The sequence below is a fragment of the Notechis scutatus genome, chromosome 2 (genome assembly GCF_049901735.1).
Source record: "Notechis scutatus isolate UNSWTSFEM ecotype Mainland chromosome 2, rNotScu1.2, whole genome shotgun sequence".
NCBI classification, from domain to species: Eukaryota; Metazoa; Chordata; class Lepidosauria; order Squamata; family Elapidae; genus Notechis; species Notechis scutatus.
The window spans coordinates 90359019-90374637 of NC_142010.1; the positions used below are offsets into that span (position 1 = coordinate 90359019).

Sequence of the window (15619 nt, forward strand, 5' to 3'; positions counted from 1 at the left end):
TGTCAGTTTCATTACCTCAGGAACGCTACAGGAGGAAAGGAGATCCATGAGGTTCACAACCCTGTAAGGTGGCCTTCCGATCCCCACATCCTGCACCTGCAGCCCTGAGACCAGGGAGACGAGTTTCACAGCCCTGTGTGATCACCCCAGCCCAGTCCGTCATAAACCAAATTATTGATATTTCTTGAAGTGACACACGACCCGAGGAAGGCTACACTTTTTCCCGATTTTCGACACACCAAGCTGAAAAGGTTAGCCATCACTGCTCTATACCATTCAACATGCCGTGTACTCAAGTCTGTGTTTCTCTTTGTGTCTTTCAATGCATTAGCTGATGAATTGACAGAAGCAAAGGAAGCTAAAGGAGGAAAAACCAAGTTGACAAAAGAAAACAGCATAGTTAATAGGCTCTGGGTTTTTGCACCAACTGAATTAAATGGCTGAAAGAAGAAAGTTGGGTAAGCAAACAATATGAAAAAAGTTGAAAGAAGACAGAAATATAAAGTTTTTAAAGACAGATGCAGAAAGAAAATCTGTCCAATTGAAAACAATTCTTTGTAAATGACATGGGTATTGGAAGGCTCTGTGTTCAGATATAGAGAATAACAACTGTTCTAATCTTTCCAATAAAGTATTTCTCAACATCAATTTGCACAATATCTTTGCATAACTGTGCATTCCACATAGATGATGGAGGATGGGTTATATTTATGCTCAAAATGGTTAACAAAAGAGCTTCCAGCCACAGGCAGCTGATGGTCACAAGGCAAATGTTACATCAGGCAAGGATAGGCAGAAGAATGGATTGCAAATATCCTTGTTTTGCAAGGAAAACACACACATGTGTTTGCATTATTCAAGAAATTGAAAACAGGAAAATGCCTTTTGCTTTTGCTTTTTCTTGACATAAAACCATTGTATACAATTAGACATGGTAATATATTTTCCTACTGCTGAAATTTATAACTTTATAATTCACTGATATTTGCACATTTTCATTAATGGAAAAAGTAAGCAGTTCCAAGGTTCATTGCTATTGGAACAGTATAAAGCACCATGAATGGCTAATTTAAATGAGATGCTAAAGTGACCAAAAAAAGAATAAGCGAGGAAACAAGTAATTGGCATTTTACTTCGAAGTGTGAGATGGTTGAGATATAGAATACAAAAACTGGTGGGAGAAATAATGTATCCTTTGAGATACAAAAGAAGAAATGTCTCTGAAGTAGTGATTTAGATCTTGTTAGCAGCAGTGGTAAACTCACAAAAAAAATATTGTAGCACTGTTTTATAAAAAAAAAACCCCAACTTAATACTGAAATGCAGACTTAAGATATGCTCCACAGCCACTCTTACTGAGTGAATTTTGACAGCTGTGAAATGACAGAGAACATACTAGCAAGTCAAATCAACAGCTTCAAACACAAAGAGAATATTTGTAGCTCAGGGTTGAATTGTGAGGTTTTTGGTGCTCTCTGAGCTTTGGTTGTTTTCTTGCAGAGGTTTCATTACAAAGGTAATATTATCGGTAGTTGGTAAGGAAACCTCTACAAGAAAACAACCTCAGAGAGCATCAAGAACCTCACAATCTTCCCTTTCCGTTGTCTGCCTATCGCGCTTTATTCTCCTTCCATCACTTTGTATTACAGTTGGAGAAAGGTCAGATTATCGTCTGCAAAGGTTTTCTATTGAATTTGGTTGTGATAGTGTTTACATTTTTTGAACGATCAGATAAAATATGACAACTTGGGTCTTAAAACAATTCTAATTCCCCTCTTTACTCTTATCATTACAAGAATATATGATTATCAGATCCTACAGCTCTCCCATCCTTCCTGTGTTTGCCTTCAAAAGAAGATGGAATGTAGGTGGTTCTACAGTTCCAAGATTAGTAGATCTCTTTGCCAGAAATAGCACTCTTTCATCAGCCTACATATTCTAAAACACAGTTGCTACTTAATTCCCCAAAGAGCTAATCAAAGGTTTCAGTTAAAACTTAGTAAGCCCCTTTAGTAGTAAAATTTGACTTATAAATACATTAGACCAGACTCTAAAGCAATTAGATAGAGGCAGTCAGTCAGCTCCAGGTGATAGCATGAACAAACACGCATCATCTTCAGTAAGCTTTCTTAATATTTGGAACTCTACTATCACTTCTAGAATCCCCTGAAGAAAAGTGAAATATTTCTCAACTTCTTGATATCATAAACAAGAAGTTATCACCCTCTGTTATGTTTATGAAGACGATAGATAACTTTTTGTATGCAATGAACAGATGCCAGAAATATAACTCTTTTTGTTAAAAAATAGGTTTCAGGTTTGTCTAAGCTAATTTATCTTAAACTCTTGTACAATGGTATCTTTGTAATTGTTAATTAGTTCCAGGAGGCATGATGAGTATCAAAAATGATGAATACCAAACAAATTTTCCTCATAAGGAATAATGTAGTGAATCACAATGCAGCTGACAGAATCAAATTTTAGCTTGTGTATAGCATAACAAACAAACTATGAGTACCAGGACAAAATTTTCATGTTAAAATGCATTGAGTACCAAATTCAATTAGTTTTATTGAGTTTGGTATTCAGTTGAATACCAAGTACTACTGTATTTATTCTTGTTAATAAAATGTTATTAGAAAATGTCTATTTTCTACATACAATGGATAGGTCTGACATTCATTTTTACATTTCATTTTTCACCTCCTCCTTCTCCCCCTCCCTCCCTCCCTCCCTCCCTCCCCCCCTCTCTCTCTCTTTCTCTCTCATACACACATACACACACACACAAAGACAAAACTATACCTTATTAACAATAACTTACTCTTTAGGAGGATTTAGGTCCTCTGGCCTTGTTTCAAAAAACCGAAGAACCTCATCACACTGAGAGATGTATGGGGGCAACTGGATCAGAGCCTGAAAAACAAACACACCTATGATTTATACACACATTATATTTAATCAAAATAATAAGAAATGCACCAAAGGCTTACTGTCAGCTTTATTAGATGTGAATGGACTTTTTAATAGAAAAAAAAAGATAGCATGGATCCCATTTCTACTGCCTGGTAAAAGTTGAAGGTTTAGAGATAGTTAAAAAAAAAAAAAGATTACTGACTGACTAAAGACCAGAATATTGATGGGAACAATTGAAGAGAAAGCCCAAAAAATGTTTATGTATGAACTAGAAACAATGATTTGAAAAAAAGTTGATTGAGAATTATAGGTTCAAAGTTAAACTATGGGTTCACCTATACCTCAATCTTCTCACCTCTCCTAACACTTAGGTATCTTTGCCATATATTTGAGTTCCTGGGCAAATTACTTATCTTTTAATTCACCAGTTTGCCTATCTATTGAGATTTACCATTACTATTGCCTACTGAGTTGTGAATGGATGCCCATGATATTTTTTTTACAAAATTAAAATTTTAAAGAGATTTTAAAGAAGATCTGCAGTTGGTAATATCAACATTTCAATAATGTTCAGGAGTACTCAAATATGTTTATATATGGTACATCTTCTTGGTAGAAACCTTATTAATCTCTTTAACAGACTACTTATTGTCAACAGAATTGTGTAGATGAATGATTAGGACAGAGTATGAGAGAAAGTGGTTTGTTTAAAGGAATACAGAGGAATTGCTTGTATCCTTATGATTTATATTGACTGTTTCCTAGTATGATTTGATTGTTGATTGTACCCTATGACTATCGTTAAGTGTTGTACGTTATGATTCTTGATTCTTAACAGATGTACCTTTTCTTTATGTATACTGAGAGTATTTACACCAAGACAAATTCCTTGTGTGTCCAAACACACTTGGCCAATAAAGTATTCTATTCTATTCTATTCTATTCTATTCTATTCTATTCTATTCCATTCCATTCCATTATCCATTCCATTCCATTCCATTCCATTCCATTCCATTCCATTCTATTCTATTCTATTCTATTCTATTCTATTCTATTCTATTCTAAACACACTTTTGTCATATGAAGTAGCAAAATCATCTGCAATTTTGTATCTTGCTTGCTTTAACATTGTTGAAAACCTATCCATGTGCTATGTAAAGCATGACCTAATGTGTAATGTAATGTGCACATTCTATTACAAACCACAGCATAATATAAAGCCACTGTTTGTAGTGTGAATAACCATTTGCTGAAAGCAGGGAGTGACTTTTATAGCTTCTCAGGCTTTGAAAATGCCATAAATATTCCCTGGGAATGTTACAGAAGAGAAACGAGAATCTCATTAGTAAAAAGGAACACAAAGTTTAATTTTAGCTTTAATTGACTATGCTGTCTTAATTTTTTCACATATCCAGATTTTCTTAATTTTCATGGATCTATTTCAAATGGCTTAATTACTAGCTGGAGCACTCCAGAACTCCGATGTAGAAAATACAAATTCTGCTAAATTCTTCTTCTCAGACTCATTTATTTTTTTCCATAAAAATTAAACCTAGCTTTCAAAATAGCATGTTATGGTCATAGGTCCGAGTCAATTAGCTCATATCATCACCTATTTTTCTCATGAATAAAGGCAAACATCTATTTTTCTCCCGAAACCATTATTCTAAAAATTTACATAGAAGGAAAATATTTTTTTAAAAAGGGCAGAGACACTATGGCAGGGGTATCAAACCCGATTTTATTGATGGCCGCATTAGGGTTATGTCTGACCTCAGGGGGCCAGGGGTATGTGGCCAGGGTAGGCATGGCCAGCTTGATGTCACTCATGTCGGGGGCGCCTGTGGTGGCCCAAACGCTCTGCCAATGAAAACTCCCAAGCTCTGTTTTAGGTTACAACCTAAAATGGAGCTCCATTTTCACTGGCAGAGACATTGCTGTTTCCAGGGCAGTCCTGTGGACCAGATCTAAGTACCTCATGGGCCGGATCAGGTCCCTGGGCCTTGAGTTTGACACCCCAGCTATATGTGAATCAAACAGGAAAAAAAATAAAGTAGCCCCTCTAGGGAGTTGGAAACATGGTTATTTGGCTACTGATCAGGGAACTTGACCCAATCAGGAAACTGATTCCACAGGACTAGAGTTAACTAGAACTGTAGTTAACTGAGATAGGTTATAGTAACAAGATCTTACAAGCCTGAATACGCTTTACCTCCCCTCACTCATATTTCCAGTGAGTCAAGGAGGACCCTGCCTGAGTCTCCTCTGAAAACTATCTTCCTTCCCGGGACTTAAAGAATGTTTCAGACCATTTTGCTTATGTAACAGTTATTATTTTTCTTCTTTAGTTCTTCATGGTTCTCTACAGTATATATATGTGTGTGTGTGTGTGTATGTGTGTGTGTTTTATTCAGCTTTGTTCGGGTATTTTCAACGTCATTATAGTTGTGCTTTTAAAGTTGTAGCAACGTTTCGGCAGAATCTCATCTGCCATCATCAGGCTTCTGTATTGTGTTCGTCTGTGAGTCATATATATATATGACACTATTGGAGGAGGTCAACTACTAACTACTAAGATATGTGTATTAGCTTTCCATAATCTCATGCTCTTCAGATATGTTTGGGAACCAATTTGGAGAATCCCTACTCAGTTAAGTCTAGAAACAGAATCACACCAGTTCTAGAGAGTACTGAGTTGAAAAAACTAAATCTACTCCTTTAAATTCACTTTTAACTTTCCCAATATGCATAATACATTCAGACATATACTGATTTTTTTTTACATAGAGCAATACCAGATATATCTTTAAGAAACAAAAAGAGAAGATTAATCTACTTGAAAGAAAATGATTAATTTTTAAAACGTACATAACTAAATGAACGTTAAATTGACTAAAATTCATGTGAATATTTTTTAACAAACCAACAAATCTCTTTCACTATAAGATAAAACTGCATAAAACCTAATTTATTTAGGCTATCAGGTATTTTAAAAATGGAATTTGATTATTTCTTTATTTATCTCGCATTAAAAAGAAGTGGCAGAAGGAAACTTATCAAGGAGAGATCCAACCTTGCACTAAGGAGAAATTTCCTGATAGTGAGAGCAATTAACCAGTGGAATGGTTTCCCTCTAGAACAGAGGTGTCAAACTCGAGGCCTGTGAGCCGGATGCATCACATGCTGGCCCCGCCCCTGCCTGATTTAGTGAAGGGAAAAAAAGTCCTGATACGTCACGTGACGCCACCATGATGACCAGTAATAGGATTCAAAATTTTTGACTGCCGGTTCTGTGGGCGTGGCTTGGTGGGTGTGGCAGGGGAAGGCTACTGTAAAATCTCCAGTCAGAGGTGGTATTTGCTGGTTTTCTAAATTACTCAAAAATTCCACTATCGGTTCTCCAGAACTGGTCAGAACCTGCTGAATACCACCTCTGGTGACGACATGAGTTTGACACCCTGCTCTAGAAGTTGTGGGTACTCCATCACTGGAAGTTTTTAGGAAGAGATTGAATAGCCATTTTTTTGGAATGGTACACTTGAACAGGGGGTTGGACTACTAGAAGATCTCCAATTTTCTTCCAACTATGTTATTCTATTTTCTCCTTAGTGTTTGGGATCAGCCAATACCAGCATGATGCTAAACCTGATTTTTATGTAGGTTTTCCCACCCAATGGTCAAAAGCACTCCACAACATTCATTCTGAGGATGCCCAACTTTTTTTCCTATTTCTATTAAATCTCTGTTCCTATGCAATGGCTATTCCTTTTCCTTTTACCCAAAAGGAATAGCCATGATACTATGATACTAAATTATTAGAAGATTTATCATTTGTTTTCATGAAAATATTACAAGATTATCCTTGGAAACGATACTCCCCCCCCTTTTTTTTCCAAGAAAGCAAAATAAGAGAAGTGATAGTTGCTTATACAGCTTGTCAAAAGGACGTGGTTAATCTTAATTCTTGCAGCATTCAGCAACATTTGGTAAATATTCACAACCACAGCAATTTCCATGTTTTATTTTGTTTTTACTTATATGGAAAGATTTTACCCGTCTCTCATGAGAGAAAGCACTAAACCAATGATACTAGTACTACTGAAGTGGTATTCATATTGTGAGAAACTAAAATTGCTTACATACAAGTTTCATAGCATTTTTGCAACCCACTCTCCCTAGTCACCAAATGCACACAGTAGGTGCCATTAGTTGGAAGGCAGTGCAGAGTTTATGAGACTCATTAACTAAAAAAAAAAGAATGCTAGAGTGGCCTATATAACAATTTTAATTATGCTAAATTTATTTGGTATATTTAATCTTAAGAGATAAGATTGTTGTTTAGAAGCTGCTTCAATTTTGCATACCATTGTCCCTTCTGTGCATTTTCCACAAAGAAACAAATTTTTTAGAAACATATTAAATAATATGCAATTTACTTGGGACCACAAAAGGAAATTATGTAATAAACCAAACATACAAACATATCATGCAAATGATAAAAAAAGCCAAAATGATTTCTTCCTGTGTTTTGTAAATAGTACTAATGTTGATGAAAACTTGAAACTGATCTGAATTTTCTGAAGCCATATCATATTTTGGAACCATGTTCAGTGTGCAATCAACTATTTCTTGGAGTTTGTTTTCAAAAACAGATCCAGGAAACTACAAAAACACACCCAGGAAACTACAGACCAATCAGCCTAACATCAGTACCTGAGAAGATATTGGAAAAGATAATAGATGACATAATAGAAGGGGAACTCATCAAATTTGCAGATGACACTAAGCTGGCAGGAATAGCCAAAACCCCAGAAGACAAGCTCAGGGTCCAAAAAGATCTTGACGGACTTATACAATGGGTCCTATCCAGGGGTGGGATTCAAAATTTTTAACAACCAGTTCTGTGGGCGTGGTTTAGGTGGTGGGTGTGGCTTGGTGGTCATGTGACTGGGTAGACATGTCTTGGTGGTCATGTTATTGCTGGGTGTGGCCAACTCAATATCACTCACATCGAGGCACGCATCTCCTCGCCTGGCCTCTCATGACAGTGGGGATGCTGCAACAGCTTTAAGTGTGAAAAATGGTCATAAGTCACTTTTTTTCAGTGCCATTGTAACATTGAATGGTCACTCCACACAAGCAAAGTATCAGCAAAGGAGGGGGAAAAAACTCCAGAAAAGTTCCTGAGACAGGAAGTCTAGTCCTGCCAAGAATGTAATAAGAATTAATGGAGAAGCAGTTTCTGTAAGCAACACCAGAATGTTTCCTTCCTGCCTTCCTTACAGGATTAGGCCAATAATTTCTTCTAATAACCGGTTCTCCAAACTGCTTAGAATGTTAACAACCAGTTCTAGAGAATAGGTGCGAACTGGTAGAATTCCAACAAAATGAAATTTAATGTGGAGAAAAGCAAGGTTTTACACTTAGGCAGGAAAAACCAAAGGTACAAGTACAGACAGCAAAACCTGGCTCTAAAACAGTAACCATGAGAGAGACTTTAGAGTCCTAGTGAACTATCACTTAAATATGAGCCAGCAATGTGTGGCAGCAGCTGAAAAAGCTATAACAATCCTTGGTTATATAAATAGAGGAAATGTGAAGTAACAATACCATTTTATAAAGCCTTAGTAAGGCCACACGTGAAATGCTGCATCTAGTTTTGGTCACCACATTACAAAAAAGATGTTGAGACTTTGAAAAAGGTGCAAAGAAGGACAAGTAAGATGATTAAAGGCCTGGGGACTAAAACAGATGAGGAATGGTTGCAGGAATTGGGTTTGGCTAGTCTTGAAAAAGGAAGGATTAGTGGGGACATGATAGCAGTATTCCAGGATTTGAGAGGTGGCAACAAAGAGTCAACTTATTTTCCAAAGCCCCAGAAGGCAAGACAAGAAACAACGGTTGGAAACTAATCAAGGAGAGAAGCAACCTGGAATTAAGGAGAAACTTCAGAAGTTGTGGGTGCTTCATCACTGAAGGTTTTTAAGGAGAGAGTGGACAGTCACATGTCTGAAATGGTATAAGGTCTCCTGCTTGAGCAGGTGGTTGGACTAGAAAACCTCCAAGGTGCCTTCCAGCTCTATTCTGATTGATTCAAAGTAATCCAAGTCACATCTCTCCCATCCAATAGTTACGTATTTTATTTTTATTTTGCAAACCAAGAATTTTGCATTTGTCTTCATTAAATTTCATTTTTTAAAAAAAAGTTCAGCCCATTGCTCTAAATCATCAAGATCCTAGAGGAATTCGCAAACCAATTCCATTTTGTGCCACCTGCAAAACTGTAAGCAACCCTTTCACGTTTTCATCCAGACAATTAATAAAAATATTAAACGGTTGAAAACCTAGGATTGCACCTTGAGGGGATAGGTACCAATTCTCCAATGTGATAAGGAGCAGTCAACTATGATTTTCAAGCCAGCAATATATTCACTTGAAAGTTATCTCTATCTCTAGAGCACACAAAATCAGATTGTGAATTAACATCCCATTAGACATCGTACTTCATCAAGGCATTGCTGAAGTCAACATACATTAGGTGAATAGCATTAGCACAATCTATCAAAGGCACCCAGTCAATACATGAGATAAGGTTAGTCTGGAAAGATTAGTTCTGACCACAGGTAAATACTGCATTGTTTTGAGGACAGTTACACTCCGATCTCTTTATGATCTGCTCTACAATCCTTCCAGGTATTGATGTCAGACTTGACAGATCTATACTTTGCTGAATCCCCCTTTGTTCTCTTTTTGAAAAAAAAAAAAAAAAAGGAACACCCACTTGCTGGTGTTCCTCCAGTCATCTGGCACTTCATCAGTACTCCAGGATTTCTCAAAACTAAATACATAAGAGTTTGGTTTTATCACCAGCTACTTCAGAATGGAAAGCTACAATTCATCTGATCCTACATATTTATTTTTTCAAAGAAGTATCCTTGAACAGGTTTCTAACATGCTCAAGCTTTTCTCTTGCCCCCTTCATCCTATTGTTCATAATTTTATAGAAGAAACAGTTTCAGGATAATTGTATAGCTCTGGTTTTCTTTACATACAGATCCTCTCCCATTAGTTTTGATGACATTTGAAAACAGCCCTTTTAGTCTTAAATACTTTGCCTGACTCATCTGGATATTTCATTTTCCTGACTTTTCATTCGACAGTTCTGGATTAGTTCCCTGTATTCTTCCTTCTTCATCCAGCCCTCTTTTCCTTTTCTAAATGTGTCCCTTTTCTGTTCAGATTTTTGCTTTGCATGGCCATTGTGGCTTTTTCTGCTATCCTCCATTTTTTTTCATCATTGAAATTGTTTGCAATTGTGCATTTTGTATCTCCTTCTTTAGGAAATACAACCTATCTGTAGCTCCCTTTCTCACTTTTTTTTTTTGCCATGCAAGAGTTCCCTTTAGATAAGATGAGCAGCTATAAATTTGATAGCAATAGCACTTAGACTTATAGTGCTCTCTAAGCGGTTTTACAGAGTCAACCTATTGCCCCCAACAATCTGGGTTTACCCACCTTGGAAGGACGAAAGGCTGAGTCAACCTCGAGCCTGGTGGGATTTGAACTGCCAAATTGCAGGCAGCCGATAGTCAGCAGAAGTGGCCTGCAGTACAGCACTCTAACCACTGCACCACCAAGGGTCATTATAAATATATAAATAATCATTACTCTGATTATACTAAAATCTGCTCCTTTTTTTGAAGTTTAAAATACATGCCAACTACACTGGAAAACTTGAAGGACCAGATTATGGATAGATCATTATGCAAAAAATCTGTGTGGTCACTAAAGGATGATACCAGCATGATGGCACATAAACTATCAACCTTTCTTTCTTGCTTTGATCCACTTTAAAATTGTATACAGTGGAAATTGTAAAAATCTGAAATGAGGACCAGATTTATTTGCATTGGTGCCAAATCTTTTTAGAATGAGAAATACATACACGTGTTCAGAATCTCAGGCAAATTATGTACCTTTTTTACCCCTGCAGATATTCACACATATCCATATGCATTCCAGACAATAATTTTAGGGTAAACTTAATCAAAATTCCAAATGCGTCCATGAGCCAAATGGATTTGGGATTCCTGTAACTGGGCAGTAATTGTATTATAAAGGCTATTATTTGAAGGATATAATGTGAATTACTTTCAGCAGTGGGAAAATAGAGCAATCTAATGGAAGTAACTTCCCTCTAGCTGAGAAGGGAAGTTGCTTCCATCTTTCAGCTAAGATCTATCGAGGAATAAATTAGATAATAAGTGATTGAGTAATAAATGAAGCTAAATTAGAATGTCATAGGTTTGGCTTTAATAGAATCATTATGTCATCTACTTATTGACATGGTTCTAATGACAATGTATTACCATAATTTAGCATTTAATAGCGAATTTCAAATGCTGAATGAATCTAATGATAACATATTAATAACAAATCACCATTTCCATAATGTATTACAAATGTCCAAAGGATCTAATGAGAGAAAATACACAACTATATAACATTTACATAGATATTCTATAAAGCTGTAGTATTTATGAAACAAATATAACTCTTTGATTTACCTCTATGCTAACTGAAATAGCTTGCAATTTTGATTATCGAGACCAGCGGTCTTCAAACTTGACAGCTTTTAGACTTGTGGACTTCAACTCCCAGAATTCCTCCCCCAGTCATGTTAGCTCAGGAATTCTGGGAGTTGAAGTCCACAAGTTTTAAACTTGCCAAATTTGAAGACAGTTTGGAATTCTGGGACACACACACACACACACACACACACACACACACACACAAACGTCAAACTTCTCAACTGGCCATCTCCCTCATAGAGGATCATACAAATAGTAGCTGGATTTTGGGGGGTGAAAGCAGGTGTCTCCTGCCCCTCAATTCCAAGTCTTTATAAAGTAACCTTCTACTACTTGGTAGTACCTTCTAATCAGATGTACACAACAGCTGAATGAACAGCAGTGACATTCAAGGCCACATGAAAATGCATAAATATGAGCCAATAATGATGATTGTGCATAATATGGAGCCATATGTTAAAAGTGGTGCCCTGATCAAACTAACAAAAAAATCCATTACCTTACAATACTCATCAATGGGTATAAGACGTTTAATAGCAACATCACGGATGTGGCTTCGGCGGAAGAGAATTTTGCCTGTGATAACATAAAGAAAGAATAAAGTTATTAGTTGTTTTATTAGAAACCCACTCTTCTGCAAACTTTAAGGTGATAATAATTCCTAGTCAATTGTATATGAATATACTTTTCAGCGCAAACATATAAAAGGGCCTTTTCCAATCTTGAAACTCAAACATATTGGGAGGCACCAGACTGAGAAAAGGCAGAACGGCATTCACATATAAATGTTCAAAGATAGAGTTGTTTTATTCATATCTATGATAACTGAAATTTTTAGAAACTTGGGTCTTCTGGGAAATATAAGTGGATTTGGAGATGAAAGTGGAAGATTTCTCTCTCCATTACAAGTTATTTCCAAAATAACCCTCTGGGAAAGCTATTAGACAGTTCTTTCTGATATACACAATAGCAACAGGACACAGAGTACACCAAACTCTTAGATGCATACCCCAAAATAATATGGAACTAATCAGTGAAAAACAAAATACTGTTTGTATCAATTTGTCAGTATAATGAAACTGAAATCGCAAATGGAACCATCTAAGTGCATTGCAGATATAGACAGTTCTCTGAGAGAACCTTACAATTCTCTTACACCAGTTTTCCCCAATATAGTATATTGGACTTCCAGATGGTTTGGACTTCCTAGCCAATCATCTGTAATTCTAAGAACCACATGAGGCTGAAGGAGCAGGAAAATGTTATTTAAACCCAGCCAACAAATACTATAATAGAATATAATTACGGTAGCAGACACATATGCCCCATTAGGATACATAATTCATTCATTTATTTACAATATTTAAATACTTCCTACTACAAAGATTCCAGGGGTATACAATAAAAATATTCTTTAAAATGTCACTCTATAAAACAGCAATACTTCTTTATATATAAAGACCACATTAAACCATATCTAAAAGTAATTAAGCAAACAATCATTTGCAAATTGTAGTAGCTCAATGCCCAATCTGAAAACAAATCTCTTTCTCACTTTTCTTTTCATATTTCAAAGAGATTGCTATTAAAAAGCTAATAATATCAGTATATATAATTTGTTAAAAGCCATCTATTTCCAGGCTGATAGTATGTGTTTATTCAAATGAGATTACAGAAGGAAATGATTTCCCTGTTATTTTTTTAAGGACCCAATTATACAAATTGCAATTTCACATTGTTCCTCCCAAAGCCAAACAGAAAACGCCCCATAAACTGACTGCAAGGCTGCAAAAAGTGTGATGGATTTTTATTTTATATTACTTTAACTGTCATCTACTTCATTTATATTTGCAAAAAATGGCAAAAGAGAAAACTGTTTTCATTCATTTACTGAAATATTTGAGGCTGCCATATCGTTTTACTGGCTAACTCTATTTGGAGACGAAACTTTGAAATACAAAAGAACGCATAGCAAAGGGAGCTATGCATTGACAATCCAAAGGCACTGTTTCTTTTTCAAGCAAAAGAAAATATGCTATATAAAATAATTTGAAGAACTGTTTAGAACAGCATGTTTGAAAACAAAAGCTGACACTGTAATATTTAGCTTTTGTTTTTGGCTGTAACTTTTTAATTTGCTTATGCTTTTTTACTTGTTTATGCTTTTCTCTTTTTATGTTTTATGTGCATGTCTAATTTATATGGTAGCTTGTCACTATGCAGAATCAAAATCTTGATTTAACAGAGGAGTCTATTTTCAAAGACATGACCTAGCAGAACACAGACACATTTTTGACATTTATCAATCCTTGTAGCATGCCCAACCTCTGCTTTTTGTTTGTTTCATTTTTTTTGTTTTGGCTGGCTATGTGACTCTAGGTATGTACAATAAAACCAGCAAATAAAGCATTATTTTTTAAAAAAAATCAAAACAATTAGACATAAGTAGAAATAAAATCATGAGTGAATACATGATCTTATGCATAAATGTAGTCCTCAACTTATGATTGATTGCTTAGCAACCATTTGAAGTTACAACTGCCGCAAAAATGATCATAAAATTGGTCATGTGGCCGACCCCTTTTATGATTGTTACAACATAGGGACATAATGGGCAGGCTCTATTATGGTTGTATGTTGAGGACTACCTGTAATACAACCAATATGCAGGCTCCCTGTTACCAGGAAATCCTCAGATCCATTTTAAAAAAACACACACACACACACACATTTTAAGAGGCTTCTGGAAGATCACTAGGATCGGAGCCAATCACACCTCTAGGGTGATGATATTCCAGAGGTAGATGCCATGGGAGAAAAGGCTCATTTCCTAAGTCCCATTAGATGCCACTCCCTAGCAGGCAGGACCTACGACTTGCCTGCCCTGCTAAACCTGATGGGACAAGTAGATGTAACCGGGAAAGGCAGTCCATCCAATAACCTGGCTGTGTTACATATAAAGCTTCAAAGGCCAAAGGAACACCTTGAAATGCAGCAAAATCTATAAGGCAACTAGATTTATTCCCCGTGAAAACAAATGTAAATGTTCAGATGTAACTGCCATCACGTCAAAAATGATTTTAAAGGATTCCTTCCAGGAGACACTTTAAGACACGGGTGTCAAACTCACAGCGTCACATTGCCATCACGTGAGGTTTCACAAAGTTTTCCCCTTCACGGAGTTGGACGTGGCCTGCATGTGATGTATCCGGCCCATGGGCCACCAATTTAACACACCTTCCTTAAGGTATTTCTCTTCTTTTCCTATATGCAACAAATTTAATTGCCACAGAAAGGAGGAAAGCCCTATTTTTGGCCAGAACTGATTTCAAATTCTATAAAATCACTGTTATAAATTCAAATATTTCTTTGATAAATTGTTTAATAGCAAGTTAGTTTTCCAGTGAGTTGGTTTAGAACAATTTAGTTTATATTTAGAAGTCCAAAAGCATCTAGGTTGGTTTATCTGAGTTTCATAGCCGGCAGAAGTAAATTAAAATTTACAACCCATATCTTCTTATTGATGTACCCATAAACCATTCAGGCAATCAAAGTAAATGGCCAGTTAATCTTGCTTGCCATTTGCACAAGCAATCAGAGTAATGCATGCTCATGTCTCCACTGCAATGAGGAACGTTAGGGCTATTTCTTCTAATCCAGAGGTGCTGCTTTCCTTACAATTTACATTATTTTAAGACAACAGATAACATATAAAAAGCACAAGGGCTCTTTAAGGTCTTACAGAAAGCAGAATGCAGTTGTCATATTTTTAGCTGATGACAGACATGCTGGTGCTGCTTTCTTTACCAATTTATCTGATCATCTGTCAAAGAAACAACACAAGTACCAGATGTATCACTGCTGTATTTCAAAAAATATGTTCAATTAAGGTGTTTCTAAGTTTACAAACACTTTTAATTTCCAATAAAATGTAAAAAAGCTGCAACATTAATCTCTGATACACCTCTTGACCATTCATACATATGTAAAGCAGGGTAAAATATTTCATACTTTGACTTGATAAATGAAGGCAAAGGACAGAGTTGGTAGGAAGCCAAAAAGACACTCAATAATAGAAGATGTTTTCTTGATTCTTGGAAAGAAGAACTCTG

General features: G+C 36.1%; 1 protein-coding gene across 5 annotated transcripts in view; it reads right to left on the reverse strand.

Moving 5' to 3' along the window:
* The window catches only part of SH3PXD2B (SH3 and PX domains 2B), a 131289-nt gene that overhangs the window by 42349 nt on the left and 73321 nt on the right, over nt 1–15619 (reverse strand). For 4 of the 5 annotated variants that reach the window (XM_026688258.2, XM_087955442.1, XM_026688254.2 and 1 more), the window contains exons 4-5: nt 12007–12083; nt 2825–2916 (exon numbers count right to left, since the gene is read on the reverse strand). In XM_026688258.2, the coding sequence (XP_026544043.1) occupies nt 2825–2916; nt 12007–12083 (169 nt within the window). Of the gene's footprint in view, nt 1–2824; nt 2917–12006; nt 12084–15619 lie in introns of those variants that run through there. The other variant, XM_087955440.1, reaches the window with a different exon arrangement.